Source organism: Octodon degus, unplaced genomic scaffold (genome assembly GCF_000260255.1).
Source record: "Octodon degus isolate 3935 unplaced genomic scaffold, OctDeg1.0 scaffold00219, whole genome shotgun sequence".
Classification (NCBI taxonomy): Eukaryota; Metazoa; Chordata; class Mammalia; order Rodentia; family Octodontidae; genus Octodon; species Octodon degus.
Window position 1 is genome coordinate 3,013,220 of NW_004524795.1, and position 11,700 is coordinate 3,024,919.

At 39.9% G+C, this 11,700-nt stretch overlaps 2 protein-coding genes across 2 annotated transcripts in view; one reads left to right on the forward strand and one right to left on the reverse strand.

Moving 5' to 3' along the window:
- The window catches only part of Dnah9 (dynein axonemal heavy chain 9), a 433,197-nt gene extending 428,854 nt beyond the window's left edge, over positions 1-4,343 (forward strand). The window contains exon 67 of the mRNA XM_023705424.1: positions 3,697-4,343. Within this exon, the coding sequence (XP_023561192.1) occupies positions 3,697-3,924 (228 nt within the window). The 3' untranslated portion in view covers positions 3,925-4,343. The remainder of the gene's footprint in view (positions 1-3,696) is intronic.
- Positions 4,341-11,700, reverse strand: part of Znf18 (zinc finger protein 18) — a 30,577-nt gene continuing 23,217 nt past the window's right edge. Inside the window, exon 6 of the mRNA XM_023705425.1 lies at positions 4,341-7,319. Coding sequence (XP_023561193.1) covers positions 6,532-7,319 — 788 coding nt within the window. The 3' untranslated portion in view covers positions 4,341-6,531. The remainder of the gene's footprint in view (positions 7,320-11,700) is intronic.

An 11,700-nucleotide genomic window follows, 5' to 3' on the forward strand; every position in this document is an offset into this window, starting at 1 on the left:
AGAAGAAGAAGAAGAAGAAGAAGAAGAAGAAGAAGAAGAAGAAGAAGAAGAAGAAGAAGAAGAAGAAGAAGAAGAAGAGAGAAAATAGAAAGAATGCTTGTGAAACTTTCTATATTTGGAGAGACACAAATCTACACAATCTTAGAAGTCCAGTGAAACCCAAATACAATAAATAAGAGATCCAGTGTAGATATATATAAACCTGTTGAAAAATAAAGACAAAAAAATCTTGAAAGCAAAAAAAGGAATGCATCACTTACAAGAAATCCTCAATGAAGCCAGAGATACATCCCAGTAACTCACCCCATGCCTGGAGAGTACAAGGTCAAGTTTTATTCCCAGTACCAAAAAGAAATAAGAAATAAATCCTTAATGAGATTAAGAGCTGACTTTTCATCAGAAATCATGAAGCCCAGAAAGCTGTGGGATGGCACAGTCAGAGAGTTGAAAGAAAAGACTTGCACCCAAGAATTCCACATACAAATATATAGCAAATCAGTCTTTCAAAAGAAAAGAGATAAGACACAACTGCAGAGGAGGGGGTAAGGGGAAGAGAGAGACAGAAAGGGGTAGGGATACAGGGATGAGAAAAGAAGAAGAGGAAAAGAAGAGAGAGGGAAAGAGAGGACATGAATGAGAGAAAGTATGAAATATGAATAGGAATTTGTCACTAGCAGAAACGCATGAGGCCCCTCAGGGTGAAAAAAAAAAAAAAAAAACATACAGCAGATAGAAACAGAAGTTCACACAAATAAATAGTTATCAGTAAAGATACTACATATGTAAGTATGAATGACAGTATAAATGTACTTTTTTGAAACATGTACGGTTCTATCAGATATAAAGGACACCTATATGAGGCAATAAATCTATTTTGATAGCCATAAAATGCATAAAGAGACAATCTGAATGATACAAAGAACACAAAGGATGAGAATGAAATTACACAGGAGTTAAGATTTTCTGTATTACTGAAATTGAACTGGAGTTAATCTTAGATAGATTGTTATATATTAAGCCAGGGAGATAGCTCAGCAGCATAAGCCCCTGCCTGGCAAGTGTAAGATCCTCTTACTATGAGAAACAAAACCTTTTTAATTTCTAGATTATTATATATTTAAATGTTAACTATAATTTCCAGGGAACCATTTGGAAACAGTTTTTTTTTTTTTTTCTTTAACACAAAGCAAATTAAAGGGCCAGCCAGCAGACTTAACCACCTGCTTAGGTAGGCACAGCAACCAGGATTTGATCCCTGGCATGCTGTGCCAGCCCCACTCCTGGGGCACACTGAGAGAGTGACTGAGACTGGGCGTGGTGGTACACGCCTGTAATCCCAGAGCTTGGGAGGCTGAAAACAGGAGGATCACTGAGTCAAATCTGTGTAGTGAGACCCTGTAAGACCCTGTACTAAAATACATTTAAAAAAATAAATAAAAAGAAGCAAATTGAAAATGACATGCTAAATCTTTTAAAACAACAGAATATTAATGGAAAAGTTGAAGAACAAAAAAGTAGCAGGCATAAATCCTATTCACATTAAATATAAATGGACTAAATACTATGATTAACAAGCAGTTGACAGAAATTTAAAAATAAACAGCTGAGTGTGGTGGTGCACTCCTATAACCTCAGCATTGGGAGCCTGATGTTGGAGAATCACTGAGTTTGAGTCCAGCCTGGGCTACATAGTGAGATGCTGTCTCAAAAAAAACCAATAAAGTTTAAAAAGTAAAGTGTACAAAAAAGAACCACCATGAGCCAACTGTATGCTGTCTATAAAAGACACGTTTTAGTTTTAAAGACAAACAGGAAGTTCCTGTATCCAACAGGAAGTAACCAAAGAAGGACTACACTAATTAGCTGCAATAGACTTTATAAAACAAACATTGTTTCTGGAGAAAAGGTAGGCGAGATATTAGACAAAGTAGGTCATTTTTTAGTGATAAAAAAAGGTCAAGCCATCAAGATGATGTTTATTTAAATATATGAACTTAACAAAAGACAATTCATGAAACAAAAGCAGAATTAAAGGAAGAACTATCTAATGGTACCTTACACTCTGGTTACTCTTCAGATTGTATAAATCTTTTGCCTTTTATAATGGTTCCTTGGTTCACAAACACTTTGTGAACAGTTCCTGAACAGAAGTGTTCAGCAAAATTTTGCTTCTCTGTGCAAACTCCACACTGGGCAACAATGAACCTTATGGAGAAATTTGATTTGGTTCATGACCAATTTGGTTTACCACCAGAATTAATGTTCATGTACCACTGTACAACTCACCACAACACGAAGGGTCAATTCCCTATGCCAGTGGTAAAGACCAATGGCTATAGTTTCTTTTGGGGGTGATGAAAACAGTCTAGAATCACACAGTGGTAATGGCTGCACAACTCAATAAGCATACCTTAAACCACTGAACCAAACACTTAAAATGGTTGGCTTTGTGGTGTGTGGAAAACATTCTGTCCTGCTCCTTCTCCTTCACTACAAACAATTCTGGGGAATAAGGGAGTCACCACTGATTCACTTCTGTTGCTCACCATGCTTTAGATCAGCCTCTAAATAAATCAAAAGGGAATACCCTTCCTCTAAGTAAATTTTATAAAAATAAACCAAACTGTTCAGGAGGGACTTTGAGTCACATGAATAGAAGACATTTAAATTTGTGAATCACTATGAATCGTGTTCCCCAAACTATGTTACACATAATACTAGCACCATGTGAAATGAGCATGCCACAAAGAAAACAGTCCTGTGGTCAACTAAACTTGGGAGACACCAGGTTAAGTACAGTTTAGCTATGCTTTCTACTGCATCTTCAGCGTGCAAGCATATACTGTAAAGTTTTAAGTCCAGAGTATGGAAAGCAGTTTTCCAAGTTTATTTGACTAACAGACTCCCTTCTTCCCAAGAACATTTCTCAGAACCAGTAGGAAACTCTAGTCAACTACACAGTGGCCCTAGACAACTCTATTGAGACATCTCAGAAAGCCACAGGGAGGCCTCCTGTGGAAAGCTATAAAATGATCAGGTCTTCATTCCATGATTAAAGAGACTGCCAGCCACGCATGGTGGTGCATGCCTGCAGCCCAGCACTGAGAGGGGCTCCTGCAGTAGTGTCATAAATTTGAGGTCCCCCTGGGGAACTTAATGAAACCTTGTCTCAAAGTAAAAAATAGAAAGGGATGAGGGGATAGCTCAGTGGTAGAGCACTCCTGGGTTCAACTCTCAGTACTACACACAAAAAAAGTTAAAATGCTATAGAGGTGGATGAGACTGCCTGTAAAACTGAAGAGGCAGAAATGGGATATAACCAAAGCCTTTGCTATCAGAATTGTGTCTTCATCCTTTCAAATCAGTATTCACCCCTGACATCTGCCAAGTTGCTGCATTCATTATTCTTAGAAAATTTAGTGAAAAAATAAAACAAGGAGAAAAGCAAGGTCCAAAAGGCACTTGATAAATACAAACTTTTGGAACTATATGTCAAGAAGTGACTTAGGTCAGAAAAAAAGTCTTCTAAGTATGAGATGACTTCCACCATGCGTTATTGAGGCTGCAAGGGAAGCAGTCACAAAGGCAGCCAGGTATCCCAGTGTCTCATCCCTTGGAAGTTCTGACAGGAGCAAGGCCAGTGGGCTGAGCTCTGGGTGAGATCTAAGACGGCTCTTCTCACATTCTTGTCCTCAGGCGGGGATCATTACGGAAGCAAAGCTGAAGGATCTGACACCTCCCATGCCTGTGATGTTCATCAAGGCCATTCCTGCAAATAAACAGGATAACCGCAATGTCTACTCCTGCCCCGTGTACAAGACATGTCAGCGGGGACCCACCTACGTGTGGACTTTCAACCTCAAAACGAAGGAAAATCCATCCAAGTGGGTTCTAGCAGGAGTAGCCTTGCTCCTCCAGATTTAGCTTCCTGAACAGGCCACTGAGGAAACATGGCCAAGGGCTGAGCTAGAGATTCCCTCAGGACAGAGAGGTGAGGGTTGACCACAGACACTCAGAGCTAAGAAATTACCAGCACTCAGCTTCTTTAGAACTAGGCTGGGAAACTGAGACTGGGCTACAGCTGGGCCCAGGAATTACTGGAAGGGGATTCTGTATTCACCTTTCCTAATAAAGTGATTGATATTTCAACTGTGTCCAGGCCAGCTTCTGAGACTTGCTGAGTCATAAGTGATCTTGAAAAGGCTAAGAGAAACAAGCCACCAACAGTCCCAGCTTTCTTGCACATCACCTATCCTTAGTAGTCTAGCTCCAGGTACTGCAAGTGGCATTGCTACTGCCCATGAATAAAGCTTCCATCCTTACAGCTTTCGGGTGATTTACACATATATTTCATGTACATTACAATTTGGGGAGTACTACCCTAGATTAGGAGGTCATCAAATTTTCTTTAAAGAGCCAGAGTAAATATTTGGGGCTTTGTAGGCCATATTGTCACTTTTAATTCATTTGTTCTGCCAAAGAAGCCCAAAAGCAGCCTGGATAATATACAAGTATGGCTATATTCCAATAAACTTCATTTACTAAAACACGTAATAGGTTGTATTTTGATGATCCCTCCTACAGAGGCTAAAATATAGTATTAAGTGATCCTTTCATTAATTCACACATCCATTCAATGTATTTTTATCTAAACCTATTTACTGAGGACACAACTGTGAGCAAGTATCCTGTGTCTGTCTCTTCTGAGATCATATAAGACATACCCAAAGAGAAATTCTTCCTCTATCACTTTTTTCTTTTTTGTGGAACCAGGGATTGAACTCAGGCCCTTGCGCTTGCCAGGGAAACACTTATTCCACTGAGCCATCTCCCCGGCACCCCTCTATCACTTTTTAACCTAAAAGTTTTCATATTTTACTCTGCAGAATGAATGCTTACCAGAAACCAAAAAGGGTCCATAGCTGTACTGAGGTTCAGAGAGTTCTATGTGGTGATGTGGTAAGAAAATTCTGGGAAGGCCCAGAAGTATTCTTTCTGAATTATTCCCTTATATCCTTGCAGAGATTTTACATTATTATTATTAATTGCTATTTAGAACAGGGGCTTTTAAACGAGAGCAGGTATCAGAAATATCAGGGGTCCCCGGAAGGCTTATTGAAAAATTGCTGAGTCCCATGCTTCGGAACTTGTGAGTCAGTAAGTTTAACAAAATGCCCCTGCTGCTGCTCTGCAGGCCACACAGAGAACCCAATTTAAAACACTGAATGCCATTACCCTGCAAGTCCTCCTATGCAGAACACAGACTCTAATACCAGTTCTTCCATGACTTTCCTGTTTTCTTCCTCACACATCCTGAATCTCAAGTGGGACTTTACTCCTCTCTATGCTAGAAGAAAATTAACAAATCCCCTCACGAGTCCAAGAACTCCAGCTTGAACTGCCCATCCTCTCCCATCAATATTTCATTGTCTGCCAATGTTTTGTGCTCTCCTGTCTGTTACTTAGTCTGTTTTCAGAGACATAGTTCTGCCCTTCTCATTAGTATAACACTTCGTGACTCTTGCCAGAAAAATGCATTAGGACTATGCAAGAAACCATGAGGCTGAAGACAGAGCTCTTACTATCAGAGAGCAGGGCATTTTAAGGCATATAACTTTTGAAAACTACTGGACAGGTTAGATATATATGTTAATAAACCTCTAGGTAGTATTAAAAGCTGGATCAATACTACTCATTTATTCTAACACCTACAGGCAATATGAGATTAAATAAACATAAAAAAGCACAGAACACTTCCGTAAAAATGATAGCCCAAATGTGATACCAAGAGAAAGAAGGGAACCTTGAGGCATGTGATCAAATGGTAGATAGGCTCAGGAGAGCGATAGCAAAGACAAACCCACCTGAGGTAAAATGTGGCTGCCAATGGCTACCCTCCTACAACCTGAGCACAGGTTAGTTCTTTCTTACTACTGTCAGGCTACACTACAGATTTGATAGGTTTACATGTGCTAATTTCGGAAATCAACTACCATTTAGTGTCTTCTATGAAAAAAAAAATGGTCTTGGAGCAAACACAGACAAGGGATGACTGGACTAACTTTATTTCAGACAAGAGACACTTGAAGTGAGTGTTTCACCTGTATTACAAGAAATACACATGAGCTCACGAAGCCTCTCTACCTCCCCTTCTGGAACAGCAGACCTATCTAGCACTCAAGTGTACAGGGCTAGTCTAAGGCTCCTCCTTTGAGCACTGACTACAGGAACTCCAGTCAAAGTCTCTCCAGAGGGCATGTCCAAAACTGAGCTCTCAGTGACTTTGCCCCCCAGTGAGTCCAAAAGAAAAGATGGGCTAAATAAAGATCATTCTTTCTTCTGATACAGAAGCATGAAATTAAGCTATCATCAAATCCAATCTAGAGGCTGACCTAGCTTCCAAGTTAAAAACCATGTCCAAATGCTTCCCTCTCCATGCCATGAAAAACAGAATGTCCTCTTAAGAATGAATCATCGAGGTAAAGCCAAGCATGTCTAAATGGACAGGGAATAGAAAAGAGCTGAGAGTGGCTATTGGAAGGGCTTCTTTCCTAAGTGGGTTCTCTGGTGTTTGTCAAGACTAGAGCTCCAGCTGAAACTTTTGCCACAGTGAGAACATCTATAAGGTTTCTCTCCTGTGTGAACCCTCTGGTGTCGATTAAAGTTTGACCTTTGAATAAAACTTTTCTCACAGATGGGACATTTGTAGGGTTTCTCTCCTGTGTGGATTTTCTCATGGTGGCGCAATCCTGAGAAGTCACTAAAGCCTTTCCCACAATAATCACATTTACAAGGCTTCTCTCCTGTATGAGTTCTCTGATGTTTCACGAAGTCTGAACTCCGCAGAAAGGCTTTTTTGCAGATGGGGCACTGAAAATATGTCTCTCCAGTGTGAGTTCTTTGGTGAAAGACAAGCTGTGAAATCCTATAGAAGGTTTTCCCACACTCCCTGCAGGTGGGGAATTTTTGGGCCATTGGGGCTCGTGGCTGTCCCTTCTGAGAAGCCTCTCTCTTGTCTTCAATCCACACAGCAGACAGTTCTTCAGTGGGGGGATTAGGCATGTACTGTGCCAGCTGTTTCCCAGAATTCCTTTCATGTGGAGACTGCCTTCCTACAGCCCCCTCACCAGGAAGGTTTTCCAGAGCCTCGGGGAGATTCACACCTTCTCCAAAGTGTCCTGTCTCATCCTCAGCGAAGAAGCCTCTCAAGGATGCCTGAGGAGGAGCCTCACCTGAGACCTGACTAGAAGTATCCAGAGGTTCCTGGTCCTTGTGATTTTCCAAGTTTAGGTTCTCTTTGTCATTTTCTTGCCTATCTCCTAAAAAGAGAAAGAAGGTTTAAAATGGTTCAGTGACTACCATGTCCTATTTTCTATTCATATGTCAAAGAAGGGCTCATCAGAAAGTGTTATTCTCCAGCAAATGAGGAATAACATCCTAAGCAATACAGACTCTCTTCACCTATGCTGGTTGCAAGGCTAAATAGCAGAGGTTGAGAATTTCTCAACAGCACATGAGGGTTGGTCAGATAGCTCAACAGACTAAAGCGCCAGCTTAGGCAGAGTGCAGTGGCCGGAGTTCGATCCCAGTATGCCTAGCCAGCCCTGCCCCCGGGGAGTGCTGAGGCAGGGACTGAGACTGGGCATGGTGGTGCGCACCTGTAATCCCAGTGCTTGGGAGGCTGAACACAGGAGAATCACTACGAGTCTGATCTACGTAGTGAGACCCTGGAGACCCTGTACTAAATACATAAAAAATAAATAAATAAACAAACAGCACATGAGGCAAAGGGGTTTTTTCTGATCCTTTCATAAATAAGCAGCATGCATTTAAGGCCCAAAGTAAATTAAGTATATTGTATTCAAGTAAGTTTTTAATAGTTAATTTTTATCTAATTATATAAAACACAAATATGGTCACTAAAAACATTTGGAGGGAGAAAAATATACACAAAAAAACCCAAAATCAACCTTGGTTGTTCTAAGGTAACTTTTATGGTTGACAGATTGTGCCAATTTGAGAAGTCTAGAAGCTTAACTAAGTAACTCAGCAGTTCTACATACTAGGGTGCGGAGGACATGCCCTCACTACTTTAGGATGCTGTTCACTGTGTCCACCTGAGAAGTTTCGAAGTTTAACTCAGCAGGGGGCCAGGGTCCTCACTGAGTAAATGTCCTGAGCCTGTGCAAGAGATGGATAGGAGGGGCCAGGGAGATAGCTCAGTAGAATAAGTGCCTGCCTGGCAAGCGCAAGGGCCTGAGTTCAATCCCTGGTTCCGAAAAAAAAAAAAAAAAAAAGAGGTGGGTAGGAGATGCTACATCCACCAAAGGGCGGGTAGCTTGCATACAATATAAGGAAGGAAAAGAGGTTCCTTCTCTCCCCTTCGGTTCTTATTGCTTCTACTGTCTTCTGCCACCTTGGAGTGTTGCCCCTCTGCCATGTGCCACCCTGCTTTGGAGCCAGCTGATTATGGACTGAAACCTTCACAAACTGTAAGTTAAACATATCTTTCTTTCCTTAATTTTGGGTATCAGGTATTTTGTCACAACAACAATAGAAAAGTAAAACAGTAACTATGCATGTATACTTCATTCTACTTTTTATTTAATATCCACATGAGTGTATAAAGCTCTAAATCCATCTGTGTATCACTTAAATTGTAAATAGTGGTGCTGGTTTTAATATAGATTCTCCCATTCACAAATAACACAAAATTTTAAGAAAATTAATTAATATGTCATTTTACTATAGGTACAGTGCAGTGGAGTTGTACTCTAAAATTAAATCCCTAGGTCTATATTTGAATCCAGAACTTACATGCAATCAAGTACTTGATTATTTATTTATTTATTTATTTATTTGAGATGGTATCTTCTCTTGCTCAGGCTGGCCTCAAACACCTAGGCTCAACTCCTGCCTAAGCCTCGCAAGCACTGAGGACTATAGATGTACCCCCGGTGTATCCTGCTGCAGGTGCCTTATTAATTCAATAACCAAATATTCCTATAATTTGGCTTTTTAGTATTACTAATTTATGATAAGATTTTTACTTTGATGTAGGACTTATGTTGAACTTTTACAAATTATCTCTACCAGTCTAAACAGGCTATTTATGTTTTTCTTTCATAGATTCAAATCTTCCCAATTATCTACCAGAGATGTAGGCCTCTGCAAAAGAATTAGAAGTGAACTTGTTAATTCTCCAAATGTTAAAACATGTTCCACTTAAATGGCAAAAGCACTGTATCTTGTCTTTAAAGAAACTTTATAAATAGCTTCTTAAAGAGCTGAGTAATGGCCCATCATGAAGGTGTCTGAACGTATTTAAGAATTCTACTGTGGAAATCTGTTGTTTATTGTGGTTTTGCTTATATAAATGACAGTGTCATCATTTTTCTTCCTAAGTTTTTGCCTACATTTCTGATCTATAGCTTAAAAGAGCTCTTCAAAGCAGAATTATTTTGTCAACATACATGAATACTAAGGCTTTGATACCTCCTAGCAACCCAGCTTCCAGAATCTCTCTGTCATATACTCTGGTATATGGAGCAGGGCAGAAGGAGAGGTGAGTAAATACTCAATACTGAATTTTTTATATGCCACTTGGATTGGTGAAAAATGGGTTTTATTTTAAATTTTAATTCTTCAGTTATGAAAGGATGAATTTTTTTCTTTTCTACTTTATGAGCTACTTTTTCACATTCAAGGCTACTGTCATTTTTCACTCAGAATGTCATGTTTTATCAAATTGCTTTAACTTTTTCTATATTAAGAAAAATGATGTAAAATATATATCCGTCATGCTCATGAAAAATGTTTTCACCAATTTAGTTACCCTTATTTTGTCTGAAGTTACTTTTATACATACAAGTTGTTGGGGAGTGTGTGTGTGTGTGTGTGTGTGTGTGTGTACCATATGGCTAAGGAGTAGGGAGGTTTCACTGGGACTGAATCTAGGACCCTCATACTGAACTACATCCCCAAACTTCATTTATTTTTTTTTTATTTGGAGACAAAGTCTCACTATGTCACTAAATTCCTCAGGCAAGACTTGAGTGTGTACTCTTCCTGCCTCAGCTTCCCAGAGTACTGGGCTTACAGATTTGTGCCACCACGTTCAGCTCATCCCCCCAGATTTCTGTTGCTTCCTTCCTCACATATTAAGTCTCACATCATTCAGTGTTTCTTCCTAGTCTGTCTTCTGCTGCATCGATGTCGACATCAACTTTTCATATCACTATGCTATTGTAATGGTTCTACTTTATGTATACAACAGATTCTTAATATTTAAAAACCTAACATGCATGAAACATTTTTCTAACACTTTATTTTAACTATTTTTTTCTCTTGTATTCTTCCAAGTATACATTTAAGAAATTTTATGTTTTTCCAAATGATTTTTTGGGGGACCGGGGAGATGGCTCAGTGGAATAAGGACTTCCCTGGCAAGCGCAAGGGCCTGAGTTCAATCCCTGGTTCCACCAAAAAAAAAAAAAAAAAAAAAAAAAAAATGATTTTTTTAATCCCTCAAGATTTTGTTAACAAGGGTAAGTATATGGCTTTCTGGCACTGAGCCCTAAAGGGCTTTAACCATATGCTGTTCTTCTACACAGTCAAACAAAATGGCTTTCCTACTCTTATGACTTTTGTCCCTGGTGTGAGTGCAGATTTATCAGACTAGCTAACTGCTGTACTTTTCAGACCAGTCCTTTCCTGTCTTATTCCTATGACTTCCACACCAGTCCGGGATCTCTCCCCTGCACAACTGGACTCCCCCATCAGCTCATCACAGGATTCTCGCCTCTAAGTGTTTCCTGCCTGTCTGTCCCACAGATTGTTACCAAATTATTCTTCCCAAGTTTTGCTCCACTTTATCCTTTCCCACTGGGAGCTAAAATGTCTCTTCTGCTATTAAGGCAGGCTGGCCTGTAGACTCTCCATGGTCTGGTTCAAAGTAGGCAGTAATGAGGCCATGTCAGCAGGTAGGACGAAGGAAAGAGCAAACAAACAAAAATGGGTGGGGACACAATGAACTGTACATCACAAACACCATCTCTCTACTTCCTACTCAAGTTTATTATGAATCTAAAAGTGTACTAAAAATAAAGTATATACAAAAAATCCTTATTAATTGGCCATGAAGTGTAGCTTGACAAAACACTTCTGCAAAAGAACTCTTGTGAAATACTATAAAAATACTACTTAAAATTATAGTCTTGGCTCGAGGATGGCTCAGAGTGCATGTTTAGCAAACACAAGGCCCTGGGTTAAATACCCAGCACAAAGAAAAGAAAATTAAAAATCACAGGACGTCTTAGTGGAGGTTATCAGCAAAGGAAAATAATTAATTAGAATGCACTGGGAAGAAAGAATGATTTGTCACCGATTCACATCATTAGTCCTTTTGTTCCTCTAAAGCTCTGGGATTTACTGCACATATAAAAGAGAAAGAGGGAGAAGGAGAAGGAGAGGGAGAGGGAAAAGGAGAGGGAGGAGAGGGGAGGGAAAGGTAGAGGGAGGGGAGAGGGAGGGAGGGAGGGAGGGGGAGAGAGAGAGAGAGGTCTTAACTGTCACATACATTCTTTCTCTCTCTCTCTCTCTCTCTCTCTCTCTCTCTCTCTCACACACACACACACACACTACCAGGGATCAAACTCTAGATCATGCACTGACCAGGCAGGAACTTATGCACTAAGCTAT